The 25217-nt window shown below is 36.4% G+C and overlaps 1 protein-coding gene across 3 annotated transcripts in view; it reads left to right on the top strand.

Annotated features, from left to right (window-relative positions):
* SYT16 (synaptotagmin 16) overlaps positions 1-25217 on the top strand; it is a 351561-nt gene that overhangs the window by 177649 nt on the left and 148695 nt on the right. For all 3 annotated transcript variants that reach the window (XM_055131352.1, XM_055131351.1, XM_055131350.1), the window contains exon 2: positions 7187-7366. In XM_055131352.1, coding sequence (XP_054987327.1) covers positions 7187-7366 — 180 coding nt within the window. The remainder of the gene's footprint in view (positions 1-7186; positions 7367-25217) is intronic.

The following is a 25217-nucleotide window of genomic DNA, read 5'->3' as shown; positions in this document are numbered from 1 at the left end:
AAGGTTAGGTGATCATATATTTGATTCACATAATATGAATCCTCTTTTTAAAATAGCCTATTTTAATGGTATTTAAAAATATATTTTAATTTTCAAGTGTTTGAGATTTTTTTCCTGTTTCTGTTTGTAATTAATTTCTATTTTCAAAACATTAAGGTTTGAGAAGATAATGGGGGTCAGGGGACTATATGAAGTGTCGTGGATTGAATCTGGGTCGCTGCTTGCAATCAAAGCCCTCCCTGCTTTGATATCACTTTGGCCCTGAGTTTGATGATATTCTAAGTAGGCTCCTTATTATGTCTGCTGAGCACTGATAGTGATTATCTGTAGTTCACCCCCATGGGAATTCTGGAAGGTTAGACTGAGAGTTCTTTTCCTTCCCTTCCAGTCTTCACCAAGCAACGGGCATTATAGGTGTGTGTGTGTGTAATGTGTAATGTGAATAGAGCTATTCCCAAAAGGCCAAAGAGGAATCTGCAAGAGGTTAACCTCAGCTAGAAATTAAATGAGCAGACAAAGAATCTGAGATGTGGATGTAGGCCTTCAGAGATGGTAAAGGCCAGAGTCCAGGAGCAAGGAAAAGGAATTCACTTCCAATTCCAAAAAGGCCTCATGGGACATCATTATCTTTTTATGTGTGTAGTGCGAACAAATAAGACCTTCCAACTCTGAAGTTTATAATATAGTATTGATGTATGTCTTCACTCTGCCATAAATTCTAGGATGAACAAGCTTGGATTTAGGTTATAAATTTTTGCCACATAGCCATGCTTCAGAACAATCATAGTACCAATTTCAAAGACATTCTGATTTGAATTAGTGGATGAAATTGATGGATGAATTATATCACTGATCATAGGGCTTTCAAGTTGGAGATTCAAAGACATATCGGTATCTAGGAAATAAGAGTTACATATTTATATCAAACTTTCTTTATATTTTCAATGATATTTTTTTGTTCTCCATATTTCTGCCAAATTTTATTTCCATGAAATAAAACTTTGTTTTAGTTTTTCCTTATCATTGCTCCTTTAACTCTAGTCCTCACCTCTCTTTACAATTTTGTTATTTACATTTTATCTTCCCTTCACCTTATTTTCCATTCTCGTAAGGAATCAGATGATTGATATTGGTTAACTTTTAATTTGAACCACTTACCCCAACCATGAAATGAAATTTAAAAACATGCAGTGACTGTGCAACATGTAGAACTTTCTCTATTCGTATAATTGAATGCTCTATCTTCTTCAGCCACTGCTTGAAAATCAACAGATGGGATGATCCAATGGCATGTGAGAAATATATTTAACTTTGAGGAAGTTTTCTTCATGAACTATATGACCAAACTTCACAGCCATCTGATTTCCAATTTAGTAATTACTGGAATAATTAGATGAGTTACTCTGCATATGGCACTGAAGTTTCTTGACATATGTGCCCTTGTCATCTACAGCAGATGATATATGTAAGACGTATTCTTCACTATTGCATTTGTATATGTGGAATTTAAAATGACTTTAAGTTTCCCTGCCAAAGTCTCTGATTTTGTTTAGACTCCAGTGCAGCATTAAATCCATTTTGGTTTATGCTTACGGAGCCGTTGGTTTGTTTTTACACATTTTTACATTCAGTTTTACACATTGAAGCTACTATTAGCTGACCACACATATCATAATATGTAAAATTTAAATTTAGTTTTATATATTGAATCATAAATTTTCAGAATATTTTGGCATGAAGAAAATTATTTTCTTATTTATTTATTTATTTTTATTTTTAATTTTTTTAAATTTTATTGAATCACCGTGAGACAGTTATAAGCTTTTATGTTTGGGTTACAATCTCACAATGATCAAACACCCATCCCTCCACTAGTGCACATTCCCCACCACCAATATCCCAGGTATACACACCCTTTCCCATCCTCCCCATGCCTCTAAGGCAGACATATTCCCCATACTCTCTCTGTACTTTTGGGCATTATAGCTTGCAACACAGACACTGAGAGGTCATCATGTTTGGTCCATGATCTACTTTCGGCATGCATCTCCCATCTCAACTGGTTTCTCCAGCCATCATTTTCTTAGTGATCCCTTCTCTATTCCATCTGCCTTCTCCCCTCCGCTCATGAAGCAGTCTTTCAGCTATGGGGCAATCCCCCTGGCCCTTGTATCTACTGTCCTTGGGTGTCAGCCTCATGTGATGTTATTCTGTACTCCACAAATGAGGGCAGTCCCTCTATGTCTGTCCCTCTCTTTCTGACTCATTATGAAGGAAATTATTTTCAAACCAATATAAAATATTATGGTTCTTTGCATCAATTCTTCCAGTTTTTATAAAATTATTAATTATTTAAAGTCTTATCAATGTAAAATTCATGTTCATTCAAATACAAACCCTTGTCAGTGGACAATTTAATTGCTTTTTACATATCCACAACATTTTCACTCATCATCATTCTCCAATTTCAGAATAATCTTCTCACTCTTCAACTCCAAAGAAACCTATGCTTATTTACAGTCACTTCTCATTTTTCCCATTCTCCAGTTTCTGAGAACAACTAATATGCTATCTACATGAATTTACCTAATCTTGACATTTTACATAAGAGGAAAATGTAATATGTGGTCTGGTTTCTTTAAGCATAATATTTTCAAGGTTTGTCCATATTATGGATGTATTAGTAATTTAAAAATTGTGGAATTTATGAATATTGCATTTTTCATTTAGTCACATTATTTTGTAGATTTTTAAATTTTGTTTACCTTGAATACAATGATAGTTATGAACAATTATGCACATACTTTAATGTAAATGTTATTTTTAGTTCTCTGGATAAAATTCAGAAACTTAGAAGTGGAATTTTTGGGTTTGCTTAGAATTTTAGACTACTTATATAAATAAAGTGTTCTGTACAACACTGGTTAAGCAATGTATTTATTTATTTATATTATATATTAAACATATTTAGATCACATGGTTACAATAGGGTTCAAATTTGTAGTGTTGATTACTACACACCAACACCCCAAAGTGCCTATGACCCTTCACCACTATCCTTTTATCTCCTCTGATATAATCTTTATTTCCCCACTGTTGATTGGCATTTATTATATTGGAGCATATAGTTACTTTTCCACCATCAGTGTGTCCTCATACTGCCACCCATGCCCTTGTGTTATGATAAAGTTGAGTGTAAGTAACACATGGCTAATCAGTTCTCCTTAGTCTTGGGTGCAGGCTTTGCACGCAACCGACCTGGGTTCAATTCATCCATCCCTCTTGGAGAGACCGACAAGCTACCAAGAGTATCCCGCCTGCACGGCAGAACCTGGCAATCTACCTGTGGCGCATTCGATATGCCAAAAACAGTAACAAGTCTCACAGTGTAGATGTTACTGGTGCGCGCTCAAGCAAATTGATGAACAATGGAATGGCAGTGCTACAGAAATTTTAATAGAACATAAAATTTTTTAATTATTTTACTGTATTTTTCAGATCTTAGGTAATAAGTCTCATGTAGTTTATAAAAATCAAATGATTTTTACTCAAAAATAAACATTCAGCTTTATTTATTATGACATTTTAAGATACAAAAATTTATGTTTATGAGTAATAGATAAACACTCTTTTTTACCCTAAAATTGGATCTTGTTATTATTAGTGTTATGGGTCTACTTGAAGAAAATCTTTTCTTTCTGCAAGTTTTTGTTAGCAGATACATTAATCAGCACGGAAGAGTTCAATAATTTTTTTCAGGCAGCAAATATTTATTGAGCGCCTTGCCTAATCTAGCTGCAAAGAATACAATGAGTAACTGAAGCACAGTTCCTATTCTAATTTAGTTTAAAATTCAACACTTGAAAATTATTGAAAGAGCTCGCAAGGTCCTGGTGGGTGGGAGCAATAGTAGAAGCATGTACACTGAACAAAAGGAATAAGAGACTTTCAGTGGAAGTACAGTATCAGAGTGGAAAGAAAGGTTAGCAATTGTTCCGCTGAATTGAAATAGTCTGTGCAAAGGTCTGGAGATGATCTATGTCTGGATAACCAGAAATAGAAATAGATAAACATACAGGTAACAGTTTTGATATTGGAGAGTGATGAGGGAAAAAGTTTGATATCTCTAGAAAGGTCATGAAAGACCTTGTCAGTTATGTTATCAAATTAAAATTTGGGGCCAGAATGCTAGTCATCATCATCATCATCCTGTTGATCGTCAAAATTCTTGAGCGGTCTCAGTAACCTCTCCATTTGTCCTATCCCTGAGATTTTAGCAGGCGCTCTCTACTCAGCCTTCCCAATGATTCTGCATTGGAGGCTCTTTCAGGGTCAGGGGAATGAGACCCAGCTTATTATTGGCTTTGGCATATGAATACACCATGGGAAGCTTGCGAGGCTGTCCCATGTGGGCAGGAAACCCTCAGTAACTTGCCAGTTTCTCCCAAAGGGAGAAGTAGGTTATAAGATATCGCTTCTGGGAGCTTGCTTTTAAGTCTCTGGATGTTGGCCATTGATGGGATTACACACACCTGGGTTCCTTTGCCGGCACCTTCATGCGTGAGGCTTGTTGGAATGTGTGGAGAGGGGCCTTGAGCATGGCTGTGGCTAGGTTCCGGTGGTCTTCGGCCACTGGGAGTGCTGCTTAGGGCAGGGAGAGAAGCTGGAGTCTATCCCCTCCGAGAGGCCCTGGGGAAGACAGCCAGGTGCGCGGGCAAGAGACTCTCAGATAGAATGCTAGTACAGTGGGTAAAACGCTTCCCTTGTGAGAGACTGTCCTGGGTATAATCCCCAGCACTCCTTATGGTTCCCTGAGCATTACATCTCCTCTTTCATAAGCTTTCACCTATGCACTGAACTCCCTTAAAACACTTATTGATAACTACTCTGTTATTAGTCTTTTTATATAAGATGATTTCTTCATTTTTTAAAACTAAATTTTGTCCTGGCTCATAGGTCATTTCCTTAGATTAGCCTTTCCTTAAATTTGTTTCAGTGTCTGTTATAAATGCTCATACCCAAACTGTGACTGGGACTTTAAAAAAATTTTTTTGAGTAAATGCCATGATTTATAAAGCTGTTTACAACACAGTTCTTTGGGGCATTTGATGTTTCAACACGAATCCCATCACCAGTGAGACCTTCCCTCCACCATTGTCCCCAGTATCCACCCACCATCCCATGACTGCCTCTGTGGATGGCACAAAATAATGTATTTTATATTTCTTGTTACAACAAAATGGTAAATGGATTTATCAAAAAAGTAGTACAGTTTAAGAAAGTTTCTGAAAATTGTTATCTCACAATGGGGTTATTAAAATAATTGTCTGATGATTTACTGAGACATTTGGTTCTAGTTGAGCCTTCTGTGTTACTGTTTTTGCTTATTGAGCTTAGTTGGCTTCTATGCTACTTACCCATCTAATCTGTCGTGCTCCTACTGGGCTGTCAATATTGTAAAATTTGGAGGTGTAGCACAGCTCTGTATATGGCTGTGTGTTACAGAAACTTCAGGATCTGTAGATCTGAGATGATTCTTGGTCCACATGCCTCCTGAGTGGGCCCCAAGATTTTCAGCCTGAAGAAGCATGTACTCATGAGTTTTTATTATCTTGGCTTGGCATCTCTTCCAAGATTAATTGTTGAACTTATGAAGCTGGGCTGTTTACATGGCAGTGACTTTGGTATATGGGTGTGGCTACTGGGGCTTCCAATAGTATGTAGGGGACAAGGAGACTGCCCTCATCCATTCTGAGAAGACCCCAGAGTTTATTGTTACTGAGATGTAAAAACACGTACCTGGTGGATCATCACTGAGCCACTTAAAATTCAGGATATTTTTGATCCCGAAGAGAGAAAAGTAGATAAAATATTATCTTCAAAATTTCTATAATATTAGTAGTTGATTTTCTATTTTTTACATGAATGATATGGACTGAGAATTTTATTGTCATCACTGATAATTATCCTCATCATATAACATAGTTGGATTTACAAAAAAGTATCCAGGAAATAATTATTATATCCATATAGTTATTATTTATTGTCCAATTATTAATATTAAATTGTTTGGAAATTTGCACAGTAGTATTTTTCTTATTTCTATGGCTTATTGATTTGCCTAAAAGTTTGTATTCAGTAACATGTTTAAGCTTTAGATAGTTTTATTTTTAAGTTGTTTTTAATTTTGCTAATATAAAATTATTTATAAGAGTGTAGATTTTACGCTTTTGGAGTACAGTACTACCAAGCTGTTTCCACCACCCAAGTTTCAATAAGCCATCATCACAGTCCATGAGACCCTTCTCTTCCATTACTAAGTACACATTGGTAAACTCAGCTCTATTTTTTTTTAGTTTTTTTTATTTTATAAGGTAGTTCACAAGATACCTGTGGCATATTTGATATGCTAAAAACAGTAACAAAATGTCTCACAATGGAGACATTACTGGTGCCTGCTTGAGCAAATAAATGAACAACAGGATGACAGTGACAGTGACAGTGAAGGTAATTCACAATATTTGAAGGTAACCTCAGTTCTATTGTCAAAGTACATGGGTTTACTTTCACTGAATAGTATTAATAACCTTTTTTTTAAAAAAAAAATTGCTACCAGTGAGTAAGATCATTCAGTATTTTTTCTTTCTAATGATTTCAATTAACATAACACCATAGAGTTCAATCCATGTTGTAGCAAAAACCAAGATTTCATATTTTCATATAGCTGAGAATTCTATTGTGTCTATTGTATACAAATTACAGCCACCTGTTATCTGGCATTTGGGTTTTTCTCAGACCTTGACTATAGTAAATAGTACTTAGGTATCTATAAGAGAGAAGATTTCATAACTCTTGTTCAACCGTTCAGCTCAACTCATGTGAAAGATATTTTTTCTTAGTGAATGTGTTTAAAGCTGATTTATTAGGCAGATGCTAGGATCAAGAAAAATTATATGCCAAGTAGAAGAAATCACATCTACCTAGCTCTATTGGTATTTCATCTAGATTATCAATCTAGCAAGATGTTCTGGGCAATAATTCTTATCATTTATCCTGTATAATGGACCCGGGGAAGCCTGCAAGAGGTTAAATATAAAAATTCCAAATAATAATTTTGGATAATTTTTTGAACTAAAAGGTGAGTAACTTTGAGATGATATTTTTTCTCTTTGTGTTTTCTTGCCAGTTCCTCCTGAAGCGATTGGCTTCTTGTCTGCTGTTGGGGTATTTATTGTTCTTCTAGCTGTCCTCTTCCTCTTCATCAACAAGAAGCTGTGTTTTGAGACCATAGGAGGTCTTCCATGCCTAGAGCAACATGGGAAAAGAAAGCACTCTAAAGACAAGAATGAAATCTGTGAAGGGCTGGGTAAGCATTACACTTCAATTTCTCCTGACCTTGGTAACTTGCTGTGGTTTGGCTTAGGGGAAGAATGCTACTGTTTCCAGGATGGGCCTTAATAAGAAATCACACATAAACTGTTTAGCAGATTATGTGGTTGGACATGGTAAATGAATGTTACAAAAAATACACCAGCTTTATGAAAGCAATACTCTTTTTTTTTTTAAAGTTCAAAGAGAAAATGGAAAAAGATTACCTACCACTTCAGGTATTCTTAGTTTTAAGGGAGTCCCTATTGAGTTTCCATTTGACTAATGCTTGAAGAAAAAAAAAGGTTTTTTGATTGTCAAGAGTGTTCATGGTTTTTGGTCTCATTATGTTAGAAAAATGCTGATAGTGTCACTTCAGTAAGCTGTTTTTAAGGTTTTCAATTCTTGGGACCCACCTTGTTTGTTAAGTAACTTTTCCAAAGACAGGTCATTACTCTTTAAGCACACAGATATTTTTAACATTCCATATTTTACCAATTGCCTTCAGTTTGGAGGGGGGGAAATAATCTAGTTAAAAATAATTTATCTTCTTGTATAAAAGGGAATATTCACTTTCCAGTGGCTGAAGTGTAGAACTCTGAAATAGAACTCTGTTCCAGAGTGATGCTTCTTAGCACAGAGAAACAGAACATTTAAGATAGTGCTCTTATTTAATGCAGCACCATTGGGAAAGATGAGTAAAGAGAGGCTGCTAAACTCTCAGGGGTAGGACAAATGGAGACGTTACTAGATCCGCTTAAACGATCAACGGTATGATAGTGATAGCTCTTATCTTACAGATAATAACTTTGCTCCATTCCTTTGTAAAAATGATTCTGACTCTGACCTTCTTCTTTTATGATCATTTGGCACATGATATAGTGAGTGCAGGAACAACCATACACTATATTTTTGAGCAGGGCAAAGCATTGAAGGAAATATTCTCTTGTCATCCTGCTCCCTGGGTATGCTCTAAGTGAACCTGAACAAAGGAGGTATTTGGGCTTGATATTGCAATTGTCCTAGCCAAGGTTCAGATTTTTTTCACTTTGTTAGAAGAAAGAGCATAATTTAGGAATAAATGGTATCTTTAGTTTTTCATAAAATATTACCTGCAAATTTAAAACTAAATACATCTCTATTATAGAATTTAATACTTTTTAGTTCATTTAGTTGAATTTATAGAGTTTTCCTTGAATCTGTAGTTAGAATTTCTGTATACTTCATAAGGCTTCACTTCACTAGCAGATCCAGGATGACAGTTTCTGTGATTTAGAACCCTTCCAGAGGGCCACTGGAATGTCTTTATGACTTGGCAGGTGACTTTCAGGTGCCTTCCCCTGAATGAGAGACGAGTAAGAAGGAAGCCATGGTTACATTTTCTCTTAAGTCTGAGAAGTCATGAATTATCCCTTTCACCATGCTCTAGTCACTCACTAAGTAACTATACTATCTTTCCTAGAGGCTGGAGAGAGTATGGTGGGTAAAGCACTTGCTTTGCATGCAGCTGACCCAGGCTCAATCCCAGCACTCCTGAGTCTTCTAGGATCTGGTGTGGCCTTATGTTCCCCCTGTGCCCATGAAAAGTATAGCCTAGGTTTCAAGGAAAGGGGAATTAAGTTACATTTTCTGAAGGGAAGAATATTAAAGAGGGTAGAGATATATTTTTAAATCATAGTGATGATAACAGCATAGGTATAAATTGCTGATCTGACCATTGCGCTGTCATTGTTGCTGTTTCTGTCACCTTATTTTTGAACTCCACTTGGGCCATATGACTCATCTTCTGAAAATTGAATGGCGCTCTGAAATAGAGTTTGTGATTTTAAATCTGTGACATACATATGGTTTAGCCATTACTGTTTTAGCTGGGGCATAGGTGAGTGTTGTGAATAGATTACTGGTTGACTATGAGTGATATGGGGGTAGCATTCATAGTTATCTTTTCTCCCTTCAGCAGCAGAGTGTTACTATGGAATCATTGTAAACTTCAATTTTCTTATCTTCATGTTGGAATTATAAATATATCCTATATAGGGGTAGTGCAGATTAAATAAATTAATTGTGTACAGATACCATCATGGTACTATACCTACCTAAGTCCTAATAGAATTTTAGCCTTGCTCACGCTGTAATGACTTCTAGAAATGACATCACTCAGGAGCACTTTGTATTCATCTTTTAAATTGCAGATTAAAGTTGATGATGTTTTCTCCTTTGCAAATTATAAATGGTACTAAGGTTAGAGCTATTTAAGATATTTCCTTTTGCTATGCTTGATGTGTTATCTGAGTATTTTGTAGACAATTATGAATTATACTTGCAAATAAGGTTTGATGATAATGCTGAAACAATAACAATAAAGTATGAACTAGAAGCTGTTATCTCAAGAAACAGAAAAATCCATGTCTCAGTCTCAGAGTGGGACCATATGAATTCTTGAAAATAGTTTAATCAGAAGGATCTCCAAATTATAATGTCTAAGAAGCAACACCTTCATTTTGACATTTTTTCTTTTAAAAGCTTAATTATCATTGGTCTGAAAAATGTGGTTCTAAAAAAATTGTAACTTTTGATATTTGCTTTAATTATCAGCCTCATGCACTGATTTCTCAGTGAAGTGGCATGTTCATAACATTTTTACAATTGTAAAGGAGTAAGGAAAGTGGTTTGGTGTAGGGGAAAGAGCACAGGGCAGACACCCAGAGCTTAATTTTGCTACTAATTGACCTTCATAATTTCTGAAGCCCCTTTCACCTCTCTAAATGGTATGTCCTCATTTGAAAATTGTTGAATGTAGATAAGGCTTCTCCTAATTCCTATTGTGTGATTCTGTTTAATTCTTAGGGTTGCCTTTGCAATTTTTTCTCTAGGCCCAATTTATAAAGGGAATAGACATAATAAAAATGGTTAAAAGTAACTGTGACCAATTGTTTTCAGCTGTCAGTACATGTACCATGTAGTTCATATAGGTATGGGAAGCTTAAACACCAGGGGATTAGACCATTCTACTCTTACGTTGAGCCATATGAAATTTCTATTCTAATAGATCAAAACATGATTGAATATCAGAAATCTACTATATTTTAAATATATGCAATTCTGAACAATAAAATAATTCATTTGTGTTGTATTAGAGAAGCAGTATTGGACTTATTTTCTGAACCCACTCTGTAATATATATATGACAAAGAAATCTTCCCTTTGTTTACACAAAATATATGTTCCAAGATCCCCAGTGATACCTGAAACTATGTCTAATACTGAGCCCTGTATGTATCACATTTACTTCCTATACATATAGAATTATGGCAAAGTTCAACTTATAGATTAGGAAAATCAAGAGATTGACAACAATAATAAGATCAAAGAGTTATACTAGCATCCCATATGGTTCCCCAAGCACTGCCAGGAGTAATTCCTGAGTGCAGAGCCAGGAGTAACCCCTGAGCAATGCTGGGTGTGACCCAAAAAAGCAAAAAAAAAGTTATGGGAAAGTAGTCTCCTGTCTCAATTGCACAGGGTCTTGTACTTAGAAGGGACTCAACATTTGGATTCGTTCTCTGAGGCTGGCATATTAAAACTCTCAAGGATTTTTTAAACCAAGGCCTCTGCCTTTTCATTTTGTATCAGTCTTAAAAATCACATTGTACTGGCTGGCATACACTGCATGTATGGATGCTACACATGCTAAAGGGGCAGAGGTCATTCCTCTAGCTCAGAAGAAAGAACAACACATCATGGTAAATTAATTTACAACAATCCCTCTGTTCCCTGAAGTATAGGAGCAGGGGTGGGAAGAGAAATACCAAAGACTGTTTATCCCAAGTGAAATCCAGTGAATTACTTTTATGGGGCATATTTTGACTTAGTTTCCCAATGCTGGTCATAGAGAAAGAGCACAGAGGTCGTGCAATCACAGCTTGTATGCAATAGCCCATGACAGTTGAATATCAGAGTTAACTGGGTTAAACTGTGGAAGTTTCCTCAATTGTTCAAAAAGTTCAGCTAACTGGTCCCTCTAAGACCACCCATAGCTCTTTACTTGTACAACTAACTGGTCCAGCAGGTTCCTCTGACATATCCTAATTCTGTAACAACTATAACTGTGGCAAATTATTTTTAAAACTTTTTTGTGCACTCAGATGAGAGTCAGTTCAAGTGAAAGTTTCTGATACTATGATTCAATTAAGCAGGTAATAATAACATTTCAGTTTTGTAGATGATGAAACTGTAGCTTATGGAGATGAATATTTTCAAGTTATTAAGATCTAGAACTCACATTCTAGACTGCCAAAATGGTAAGATACTAATCACTGATCTCATCTTGCTTATCTGATCTTTTCAGCTCAGTCTAGCATTTAATGCCTTCTTTAGGGTTAGGATAAGCAGGCAAAAGCTGGGATTGATGAATGGTTTGGTTTCCTGTGGAGGCTAAGCACATGATTATAAATTTTATTTTTAAAACTTTTTTAAGTTTATCTTTCACACCACCATTTAGACCGGAAGTTTAAAATCAGGGGTCCAGTAGGTTCTTATTCTGACTTTCCTTGGCATTCTTTGAATTGTGTTAGTATCACTCTAGTCCACCTCCACCTTTCACATGGCCTATGTGTGTGTAACTATGCGTTTGTTGTCCTTTATGCACCACATGTCATTGATCTGGAGTTTTGTCATGATAATCTGGAAAGATCTTCTCATCTCAAGATATTTGGCAAAGACCTTCTAAGGTTCTCTTTCCAGATTCCAGAGCTTGTGACAAGGATACATATTTGGGGCAAAGGGGGCATCACTAAGCCACTGCAGGAGAAATAGATGGTAGAAAGTTCATCTGGCAGTGGTGTTTCATTCCAAATTATGACATCTAAGTTACAAAATAATTATTTCAGAATTATGGATTGGGTAGTATTTAGAAATTTGAAAACTTCCATCTCCAGTTTGCCTTCTTTGTACTCTTCTTTCAGAAATTTTTTGTCGTTTCTCACTTTACCCTTCCTTAGCTAGACTGTGTGAATAAGAATCAGTTGGAAAGATAGTAGAGTGGGAGTCATACATGTTAACAATATTACTTGAAAAATATCTTCTTACCTATCTCTTTACTTTCTCTATGTATGAAATATTAGGCCAAATGTTATAAAATTCTTGTTTTGTAGGTTGGGAAATTCATGTAGTTCAACCTATACATAAAAAGAAAAATTGAGATTGATGAGCTGCCATAGCTTATTTGAACATCAGGACAGATACATTGGTGTGTCTTGTTGTGGTGCTTAGTGACTTGTTTTGATGACTTGATAAAGAGTTAATAATTGAGAATATTCTGATGGGCCTATCAAAATATATCTAATTAAACCCTGGTTGATGGATGCAAATTTCAAGAGAATTCAGTTGAGAGATAGCTGTAAAAGTATCCATGAAGAGAATTCAGTTGAGAGATAGCTGTAAAAGTATCACCAAACATGATAGCCTCTCAGTATCTGTATTGCAAACCATAATGCCCAAAAGTAGAGAGAGAGAGTATGGGGGAAATTGTATATAGAGAGGGGGAGGGTCAGGGATGGGGGAATACTGGGGACATTGTGGTGGAAAATGTGCAATGGTGGCAGCATGGGTGTTCGATCATTGCATGACTGAAAATCAAACATGAAAGCTTTATAACTGTATCTCACATTGATTAAATAAAATAAAAGTACTCATCCTTTCAGTATTATTTATCGGGGAAATTTTCATTATGATATTTAGTGTTCTGAGTATTGGTAATGAAACAGTGGATAAGAGAGAGAGGGGGGAGAGAAGAGAGAAAAAGGAGAGACAGGAAAATGGTTCAAAAGGGCTGGAATGGAAGTTTCATATCTTTGTAATGTGTCATATCTGATAACTTCATAATTTCTTTGCTACTGGGAACAGCCCAAAATACAGAATCTGGAGTAGTTCATGAGCACCACAGGATGAGTCCTCAAAACCGAAAACCAACAAAACAAAAATAAGAAAAACTTCTTATTCTCTTGGAAATAGCATTTTTGGGTAAAGGCAGACTAAAACAAATGACAAAACAAAATCAAACAATGCCCTAAAAATAAAGAAGCAAGTATACTAATAGAAGATAACCAAGAATTCTATAAGAACCTAAAATAAAGACTAAGAATATAAATAAAGACAAAACAGGGTAGAAAAATTTGCTTCAGATACCAGTTTTGTCTTTCTGGGTATATGCACATATTGATCTATTTTTCTGGGGAATTCTTACCAGTAGAGTTTCTAATGACCACAACTGGCTTATCCTACACTACAGATCATGTGTGTTTGTGTGTGTAGGTGGAGGGGGGAATTAGTGGAGAAGAGGAGGAACAGAGGGGGAGAAAGGAGGTAAGGGAGAGGAAAAGACTGAGGTAGATTATATTAAGGAATTAGTTTTTATTATTATGCAGGCTGATAAATCTAAAATCAACAGGATATGCTGATAGGCTGGGAGCTTAGGGAAAAGCTTATTTATAATTAAAGCCTGAAGATAGTTTGTTAAGGGAATTCCTTCCTTTTCTGGGAGGTTAGTTTCCATTCTCTTATGGTCTTGAATTAAGTAAGACCCCCCCTACATTATGGAAGCAATCTGTTTAATACATACTCCACTATCACTGTCACTATCATCCTGTTGTTCATTGATTGCTCCAGCGGGCACCAGTAACATCTTCATTTGCCCCTGTCACATGCCATTGCAGTCCAACGGTGTCTTCTCACTCCAGGAACATGAAGAGCACATTATTGTTACTGTTACTATTTTTTTTGCATATCAAATATGTCATGGGAAGCTTGCCAGGCTCTGCCATGCAGGCAGGATATCCTCGGTAGCTTGCCAGGCTCTCCAAGAGGGACGAAGCCTTTTGGAGTGGCCTCTAATGATCCTTATAAATGTTCCCAGTCTACCAAAAGCAAGCTTTTGGTTGTCTGGCATGTTGTAACGATCTGCACACTGACAAACATGTACTGCCTGCATCTCTGGGCAGTACCTGGAACATCTTCGGCCTCAGGTTGATCTCCTTAAGATTGATGGAATGCACCCAGAGGTTGTTGAGCAGCTGGCAGAGCAGGACCCGTGGCAGAGGGTCTGTGTCAGGATGAACACCCATGCTGAGACCCAGGTTACCTGGTGACTTGTGGGCAGCACCCTGTAGTGGATGAGCCACAGCACGCACCACAGCCAGCTCCATGCCTGACAGATCTGCGACTCAGCCTGGCCTCGGTCCCTCCATGCCCTGCCAACACCACTCCATCCAAATCTTACAAAAGAGCCAGCTGTGTCTAGCAGGGTTCACACACAGAATTCCCTACCTGGTTTGGTGAGCCACGTGCTCGCTAAGGCAAAATGGTGAACCGGGTTCGGGAGAACGTGAGAGGTTTGGGTGGCGCCGGCACCATCTTGGATCTGTGATATGCATACTCCACCATTTAAAACATTAATCCCACCCACAAAACATACCCTCCTAGAAATATTCACAGTAACATCAGTGCAAGTATCTTGGCATTATAGTCCAGTCAAATTGAAGACATAAAATTAAATACTACAGGTTTTTGCTTACTATATACATTTATGTTCTTGTTTCCTTCATTGTATTATGGTAGGAAGGTTGGAAAATTATAGAAAAACATTTTATTATGAAACATTTCATAGATATAGGAAAATAGAAAGAATAATGAACTCTGACAATCACACAGATTTGACAATTATTATTAATAAAGGTCACTCATTTCTAAATTTCCTTATTTTTCATGCCAAGAAGGAGTAGATCTGTCCCTTTCAAAATTTGTATCCTTCACTATTTGTTTTCTTGAAATGTTGAGGATGGGTATTGTCCCCTCAAGAATTTGACTGGGCAAATAAACAATGTTATTCACATAACTGCTAAAGATGGGGATGACTTTGACTTATTTGGGAGGAAACCAACACTTTCAACAGATCTGGGCAGAGGTACTTATGAAATATGAGCAGCTCTGCCTTCTGAGCTATTTACATAAGGGTGTCTTATGTGTTACCTTAGAAACAGATTCTTCTGGTGGCATTCAAGCTTCCTCTGTGATGCTAAGATATTAATAAAAACAAATTTGAAGCTTTCCAAAAGTATGAATTTCTGTGGAAATGTTTAGCACCTAAGTTTGAGGACTCCTAAACATACATACTTTACCATTTCAAAAGCTACAGAGAATTTTTTTTTATGATTTTTACCAGTGACTGTATCGCATATGGGTATATAATCGTGTGCATTGAGTCCTAAGTCTGAGTTACTGGGAGGAAACTCTAGGACTTTTGCATGCAAAATATTCATAGCCGGAATTTTATGACTAAGAGGCCAAACAGTAGCACCCAGCAAGTGTTTACTGCTTGGTGGACTGAATTTCTTTTTGTACTCCTGCAGCATTGGACTATGGAATGGATGGAGGATCTCTTAAACACACATCTTATTTTGGAGGGTGTGTGTGGGGCAGGTGGTCACATGCCTTGCTTTAGCAACTGTGTGGTGAAGGAGATAGAACCTGGGCTCGGTATTCAAAGCTTGTGCTCCAACCACCGAACCATTTCCCCAGTTCTCAACACACCTTTCCTTGAAGATAAGTGACAGTGTCATATTGATTTTACAGTAACTTTTAGAGATTTTGATATAGTAGACATGAATATGTCATCTTCATTTAGTGATGAGGAAATTGTGTGTAAGTTTAGAGTGTGTGCATTTGCATATGAGAAAGAATGGCATTGTTAATAATAGTTGTTCTCAGTACTGTCTTCCTGCAATACATTCTGCTGAAAAAATAGCATAGGAGGCTTAAGTTTGTCAGAAGACTCACTAAGAAGTGGGGTTTTGTGCTTCTCTTGACAGCAATGCAGTGGCTCTCATTGTATCTTAGGGAGACTTGTGTTTAAAACAATTTAGTTGATGGGTAGACAACAAGGAGTAAGGAGTAAACAAGGAGTAAGGATTATTATTTGAAAGGAAAAAGGCAATAGTAATACAGATCATTGTGTCTGCATTGAAGTGTGTGTTTGAGTTTATCTGCTTTCCTAGTTATTTGAATAATCAACTCTAAACTATTTATTGGAGCAATTTCATCAATTTTATTTATTTTTTTTAGCTTTTTGGGTCACACCCGGTGATGCACAGGGGTTACTCCTGATTTTGCACTCAGGAATTACTCCTGGCAGTGCTTGGAGGACCATATGGGATGCTGAAAATCGAACCTGGATCGGCTGCGTGCAAGGCAAACACCCTATCCACTGTACTATGGCTCCAGCCCCCTCATCGGTTTTCTTAGCTTGACAGTAAACTAAAATAAAAGGGAATATCTATGGTTATGCATTCCAATAAAAGCATTCACATTCCATTAAAACCCACATAAAGGAAGAAATGCCTCTTCACAAAAGAAATTACTGCAAGCCTATACTATTCCAGGTTTTCTTATTGAGGTTTAATAACTAGGTGACACGTATTACTTGAAATGTCTGAATCTTGGAATTCAAAGATTTTGATATTATTTTCTTAGTTTTTATGTACCAGGTCCTCAAGACACTTAATACTTGGAAACAATTAATGTCAGTTTTATAAAAAGAAATTGCTATCTGTTTAAAAATTGGTTTAATTTTTTTCTCATTCAGTGAGTACTGACTACAGCATAGTAATTTACAATTGTCATTTCTTAAAAGCACAGGCCACTTTTGATATGTGAGAGAGGGTAATGGAGAAAACATTAACTTCAGGACATTTGGATATCTCTTCTAAAATGATTTGAAACAAAATATAAATCACATACATTACATAAAGTGAGGAGAAGTTTTCAATACTTATCTAGACTCAGTCAAAAAGCTCTTTTCTTGGTTTCTATTTTCTGGAATCTCTCCATCTTCTGCTTCAAACAAGTCATGCTTATGAAAATTGTTCTTGATAGATTATCATTCTGTGTTGGAAAAATGACACTCTTAAAATTTTATTTTTTTCTATGGGTTGGCTTCATATTAAATGACCTAAGCAGTAATAGAGGTTGCTTGTTTCTGTGGTATTAATTTTAAGAACATTTCAGAACAAGAGTTTTATATAGATACATATCCAAAGTTTTGGAAATTAAGCAAAATGCATGTTTTTGTGTGGAACTGTGTTTGGAAATGGGATGCTGTGTGAAATTCTTTTATGTTAGTTTATGAACCCCCTTATCACTATCTGCTCTGTTATAGGACTCGTTTATACTTACATTCTTTTGAATTAAATATTAGTGTTTTTTCTACTAGAAAGTAGACTTCCATTCATTATCACTGTATCACTGTATCACTGACATCCTGTTGATCAATGATTTGCTCGTGCGGGCCTAGTAACGTCTCCATTCATCCTAGCCCTGAGATTTTAGCAGCCTCTTTTTACTCATCCTTCCCAACGGTGCCGCATTAGAGGCTTTTCAGAGTCAGGGGAATGAGACCCATCATTTTTACTGTATTTGACATATGAATACACCACTGGGAGCTTTCAGGCTCTCCCGTGCAGGCAGGAAACTCTCAGTAGCTTGCCAGGTTCTCCAAGAGGCTATCAGATGTCGCTGTCGTTTCCAGGAGCTTGGTTTTATACTCTCTGGATGTTGGCTGTTGATGGGATTACATGGCTCCAGGGGCAGTTTCTGGGTGTGACTGCCTAGATACTGGAAAATGGGGAATTTGGGTGGAAGAGGCCCAGTCCCGATTTGAGTAGCCTTGTAAATCTTGGCCCCGGGTTCTGCATATCTGGGTTCCTCTGCTGGCTCCTTCATGTGTGAGGCTCATCTGAATGTTTGCAGAGTGGCCTTGAGCATAGCTGTGACTCTTACACCCCTACTCTTCTTTTCATTTACTTATCCCTTCTAGCACATGGAACCCATCATAGACCCATCACTGAACCAGGAAGTAGTGATATATTGGAGCAGACCAATTCATTATGATAGTAATAAATCCTACTTGAATTGAACTGCTAGTAGAAGAACATAGAGGTACTTACTGTTGCTCACCAAGAATACTTCCATGTATTTTAGTAAGAAATTTTAAGGATTTAATGAGCAGGAGAAGAAAAAGTAGAAGGTAGGCATCATTGCTTTAAAGCAGATGTAGCAGCTGGAGAGATGGTACAATAGACTTACCTTGCATGTGACAAATCTGGGTACAATTCCTGGCATCTTATATGGTCCCCATGCCCCTACAGAAGTGATCCTTGAACACAGATCCAGGAGTAAACCCTAAGCTAGCATTTGTGTTCAACCAAATAGATACAATCTTCAAAACTACATGTAATGATATACAACAGATCACCCACGTATGCAGAATTAATGAAGAACATTTTGATCTATCCACTGTTGTGCTTTAGTAAGCACTGGAACAATTATTAACAGTGCTTAAGTGAAATTCTCTGTCTGTGGAAAGAGAAACGTGATCATGAATGGTATGTTTTCATATATCCTTTGACGGGGGCCACTTTGTCAGACTTGAGAGTCTTCAAATATTTCTTCTCCAAACCACTTATGTTTGCAACCACAAATATCCCATTAAAGCTGTTGCTTTTGATCAGATCCCAGGGGATCTGTTCAGTAATGTTTGCCAGACACGAAAGTATTGACATTATCATGTTATTAGCATCAATAGTCTAAGATTCCAGTCATCAGAGAACCCAGGAGACCTCATTTTGATAAACCACTAATGAAGGAGATAAAATGTAAGCAATAGTTATTTTAGTAATGAACAATTTTACTACCTGCTTAGTTTAAAGCTTATATAGAAAACAGGAAAAAAATGGAATATTTGATCACATTGATTTAGGTTTAGAGCATTGATATGTTTCTTCAAAGAAGAGGATCAGTCAATATAAGAAAGTGAGGTTATATCTTAGAACCTAACAGAAACATGTACAATGAGTTCTTAATTATTGGGTCCTCTCTAGTTAAAAATTGAAATTTATTTTGACATTAGTTTATATGACTATATGTTTTATCAGTACAATTTCACTCCTCAAAATAGGTTACCATAGCACATGTACTACTAAATTACCAATATCTCTTCATTACAGTTCATTCAACTTCCTTCTCATCATTGATACAGTAGGAACCAGATTGAAACGAGTAATTGTTGATTTCAGAATATCCTTCAGAGAAAGAAAAACCACAACATGTACTATTCATAGCATTGGCAGTAGAGGATAGTAAATCTTTCAAAAATTTTTTGTAAGTGCTCTTACAAATTATTTTTTTAATAAAAATATATCCTTTAGTCCTATAGGCTAGCTTCTAAATTAAGGGACCCAATTTTTAGAGATCTCTTGAATTAAGTTCAATTGATTCACTAAAGTGGCTTCTATATTATTGATATGGATGCTAAACTATAGGATTCTAGAAGTCTATCATAAATATGAATAAAGCAAAGTGACTTTAATGTGTTGGATGTGAGTAGTGAAAAAAGGTCTGAAAAAGAGTTTCTAAGGGGAGCTCATGAAGGTCCTCTTTTAGAATATTATTTGTAGGGAATATTGACATCTTGCCAAATGCAATTCTGTCATCTTGCAGGTGAGAAAATGGAAGTATAGAGAATTAAGCTTCTCTCCTAAGATCTAAACTTGGTGCAGAAGTGGAACTGGCTTATGGTGCCTCATTTGTTTTAGTGTAATTTCTATCATCTTTCATAACCTTTAAAGATTAAGCCCATTTATAAGCAATGAACCGGTCAAGAAAAATTAGGAAGATGGAAATTTTATTGGTAGTACCTGGGGGTGGGAATGAGGATTAATTCTGTATGACTATGAGAGATCTAATTACAGTGATAAAAGAGTCTAATATTAGTTTAAAATGATAGTTGTACAAATCAACATACCCAATGAAATACTGAGCCATACATTTAGAAAAGGTAAATTTTATGACCTATAAACAATTCCTTAATAAAACCTTGCACTCAAAGTATGTTGATGGACTAGTAGTATCAGCATTACCTAGAGGTTAATTAAAAAGAAAAACTTGGTGATGAAGGTGATGCTGCAATAATGTGCAATTCAAACTATTACTAGCAGTATCAAAAACCATGGAATCTGGAGCAGCAAAAACTTTTAGATACAAAAAAATTTAGGCTGCTACCTTAACTTACTTTTTAAAAAAGAGATGGATGGTTTTCACATTTGACAGTGTTGAGGGACTATTCCAAACTCTGTACTTTGGGTATGCTTCTGGCAGTGTTTGGAAGATCATGTGGTGCCACAGACTAAAACAGGGCCATATTCATGCAAAGCATAAGTTCAGTCCCTTGAGTGATATCTTTTGTCCTATCCTAATCTATTAATGGGAAAGAAATGTTAAGGTAGAGAATTCCCTGAAATATTTTGATGACAATATCTAATTTACCCATCTGTTCTTAAGATTTTTTGACATAGACATAGAAATTAACTTTACCTTAACTACATAAAACTCTTATAAATGTAACATTTATGTTGTTCACTATAATTTTTGAACTGGAATGGAACGATAGCACAGCAGGTAGGGCGTTTGCCTTGCACGAGGCCAACCCAGTTTCAATTCCTCTGTCCCTCTCAGAGAGCCTGGCAAGCTACCGGTGGCATATTTGATATGCCAAAAACAGTAACAACAAGTCCCACAATGGAGATGTTACTGATGCCCGCTCGAGCAAATTGATGAACAATGGGATGATAGTGCATAGTGCTAGTGCTAATTTTTGAACCATATTCAATTATATTCTCATACTGATGGAGAACACATAAAAAGTATATTTATCTTGAGATATAGAGTATTGCATATGATTATTAAATCTGTACTTTGGGTAATGGCAATAGTACAGTGGGTAGGGTGTTTGCCTTGCATGAGGCCAACCTGGGTTCTATCCCTGGCATCCCATATGGTTCCCTGAGCACCACTAGAAATAATTCCTGAGTGCAGAGCCAGAAATAACCCTTGGACATTTCCAGGTATAGCCCAAAAAGCCAAAAAAGAAAAAAAAGGAAAGAAGGAAAGATGATTTTTTATATTTATTAAAAATAGAAGATATAAAATGCATTAAAATGAAAGATTGTAATATTTTGTGTGCATAGCCAAGAACTGTTGCGTATTTCATCACTGCAATAAGATCTCACATGATTATACTGAATCAACACTCCTTCCCATCCCTAGCCCACAGATGGTCATTGAACTAGATGCTTAGAGTAATGAAAAAAATTAACCGACTACCATATCTTATGGACTTTCTAGTTTAGTGAGGAAGAATAGATGAAAGAAATAACGTATAGTAATCACTAAGCTACAGGTAAGAGGTGTTAAAACAACTGGGATTAAGGGGTGTTCAGATAAAACTTTCTTGAAACCTGAAAGGAATTGGATGAGTATTGGGAACAGGGTAAGAAAATGTTGAAGAAGAGCTTTTCAGCTTTGGGAAGATCCTGGATAGATGATGAAAAGAGGTTGTGAGGTGCCCAAAAGAAGAAAGCAAATAGAATTGCAAGACAGGGTCAGTCACGAATGGCCTTCCAAGTCTGTGGATGATTTAAACAGGGTCAGTCACGAATGGCCTTCCAAGTCTGTGGATGATTTAAAATTTATCCTAGATACAAAGGGAAGTAATTTTATTAAATTATTTTTTATTTAAGTTACATTGCAGTGTGTCATTTAGTATTTCAGGTGTACATAATTATAAATAAACATCTATATATAGGGCTGGAGCTATAGCATAGTGCTTGGGCTTTCGCCTTTCATGCGGCCGACCCAAGTTAGATTCATCCGCCCCTCTCGGAGAGCCCAGCAAGCTACTGAGAGTATGGAGCCCGCACGGCAGAGCCTGGCAAGCTACCTGTGCATATTGGATATGCCAAAAACAGTAACAATAAGTCTCTCAGTGAGAGACGTTACTGGTGCCCGCTCGAACAAATCGATGAGCAACGGGATGGCAGTGACAGTGACAACAACTAAAAGTCCATTTCCATACATTGAATGACATAACAAGTATGTATCTTAAAATGATTGTAAAGGCTGTTGTGTGGAAACGAGGTAGGGAGGAATGAAGGCAAAGTCACTTAAGAAGCTATTGAACTGGCTCATATGGGAAATAATGGTGATTGGATCCAGGTATTGCTTTTGAACATGGATAAAAACAGATAAATATAAGTGGATTTTTTGGATTGGAAGAATGGGTATGCCTACGTAAGAAATTATACATAAAAAATAAGGATTTGTTAAATATAACTTTTAGTTTTCCACATTATATGACTGTAACACCATACAAATGGCAACAGAAAATGATAGAAATGAGCGAAAATAGAATGTATTAAAGTGAAAAATTTATAAATTATTTAACTCCTCTTTAAAGACAGTTTTTAAAATAAGGTTGATAGATATTACAGTTATAATTAATAAAAAGCTAACACTGAATGATTGCTGATATGTAGACAGTTGCTTAATATATCCCCAGAGGGTTATAATTACCTTACTTCCATAATTTTCTCCTTATTTTGAGGCCTAGCAGATTTCAAGTGATACAAATGGTGTTGCTATCTCTTCTCTTGGGACAAAAATCAGCAATCTTGTGATCTCTTAATCTGGGAGCAATTCCTTTTAATTGTACTTGAAATCTGCCTTTCTTTGTTTCATTAAATTCCCTTCTGATTAAATTCCTTCACACTGATCATATTATCACCAGTATCAGAATCTCCTTTAGTTGGGTCCAGTTGGTATGTATCATGGAACACAAGTGCACTCTTTTCCAGGAACTATTGTGATCACTTTAGTCAGAATGATTCAAAATAAAATTCTTTTCAATTTTTGTTGGGTCTTTAAAAGTCTCAAATGTACATATAATTATTTTTGAAATTATTGGTACAAATTATATGGTAATCTGAAAATGGATTTGTGTGAAAGACAAATAACAGAGTTTTTTTCACAGGGAAGGAAAAAATATTAAGGGCATCCAGATAGGAAAGGAAGACGTCAGGCTCTCACTGTTTGCAGATGACATGATACTGTACTTAGAGAACATTAAAGCATCTAGCCAAAAGTTCCTAGAAACAACAGATTGGTACAGTGGAGTGGCAGGTTACAAAATCAATACACAAAAGTCCATGGTTTTCCTATATACAAATAGAAGAAAGTGATACTTAAAAAAAACCCAGTTCACAATCGTACCTCAGAAAATCAAGTACTTTGGAATCAACTTGACTAAGGAGGTATAGGACCTATACAAAGAAAACTATAAAACACTGCTTCATGAAATAAAAGAAGATATAAGGAAATGGAGACACTGCTCATGGATTAGGAGAATTAACATTGTCAAAATGGCAATACTCCCCAAAGAATTATACAGATTCAATGTGGTCCCTATAAGGATACCCATAATATTTTTCATAAAAATAGACAAAACACTCCTGAAATTCATATGGAACATATGGTATGTATGGAACAATAAATCCAGTACCTAGTATTTGTTAAGACAATCTAGAGCTAACAATGTGAAATATACCATAATGTCCAAAGGAGAGAGAGAGACAGAGACAGAGAGAATGCCTACCAGAGAGGCAGGCTATATGTGTGTATGTGTGGGAGAGGTGATGGGAGGAAAACTGGGGACACTGGTGCTGGGAAATGTACAATGGTGGAGGAATGGGTGTTGGGACACTGTATGATTGAAACCTAATTATAAACAGCTATGTAAAAATCTATCTCACAGTGATTAGATAATAAAATCTTAAAAGAAGAGAGAAAGGACAGTTTTCTTAAGAAAACTATGACACTGAAGTCACATTGAATAATCTCTTCTAGAAAGACTAGACTGGAACGATAGCACATCGGATAGGGTGTTTGCCTTGCATGTGGCCGACCTAGTTTGATTCCTCCATCCCTCTCGGAGATCCCGGAAAACTACTGAGAATATCTAGCCCACACGGCAGAGCCTGGTAAGCTATCCGTGGCGTATTTGATATGCCAAAAAACAGTAGCAACAAGTCTCACAATGGAGACATTACTGGTGCCCACTCGAACAAATGAATGACCAACGGGATGACAGTGATAGTAACAGAAAGGCTAAATATCCTCCAAGTTTTTATAAATACTGAGTATTTGTGGAGTGCATATGAGTGTGTACATATATATTATATATACTAGTTGTTTTGGCTACACCTGGAAGTGCTTAGGGATTCTCTCAGGTCAGCATTCAGGGATTAATCCTGTCAGTACAGTGTTAGGGACTTAGCTCATGCCTACAATCTCTGCCTTGGTAGTAATAAATGCTTTACAATTTTTAGGGGGCTTAATAAATTTGGAGAATATTGAAAATGTGCTATTTTTATAAAGGCAAAAGACTTGAGCAATTTAACTCTTTTAGGGCAAATGTTGGTCTTTTTATGATCACATTCAAATTCCAAGATGTCTATTGGAAAGTTTTTGAAAACATATTTTAAAGTAACCCTTCATTAATTTAAGCAGTAATATAGATATTTTACACTTCTCTTGGGTAATTATTTGCAGCAGCTTTCATTAAAAAAGGAAAAAAACGTTTTCATTGGTGAAATAGGTAACTGAGTCAAAAGAAGGGAAGTTGAAAGAGAACAAGAAACAGAGTTTGGCCACAGACACCTGGATTTGACTTCCCATTCAAGTGGGAAATATCACTCAGGAAAATGCCTCTACACATTGATTTTTAATGTCTTCACAGTCTTACTATATTGTTTTGGTGAAGATTTGGAACAGGATAGTTAAAACCAGAATTTGGAGACTTCTCAGCAAAAGCAGAATGGAAGCCCAGCTCCACATGGGGGCAAGTCACTTCCCCTTTCTATGCTTAATTCTTTTTCAGCTACAATATAGAAAGTATCGATACTTCA

The sequence above is a fragment of the Sorex araneus genome, chromosome 3 (assembly GCF_027595985.1).
Source record: "Sorex araneus isolate mSorAra2 chromosome 3, mSorAra2.pri, whole genome shotgun sequence".
NCBI classification, from domain to species: domain Eukaryota; kingdom Metazoa; phylum Chordata; class Mammalia; order Eulipotyphla; family Soricidae; genus Sorex; species Sorex araneus.
The sequence above is the reverse complement of the archived record's forward strand: the minus strand, read 5'-3'. Positions and strand labels throughout refer to the sequence as shown.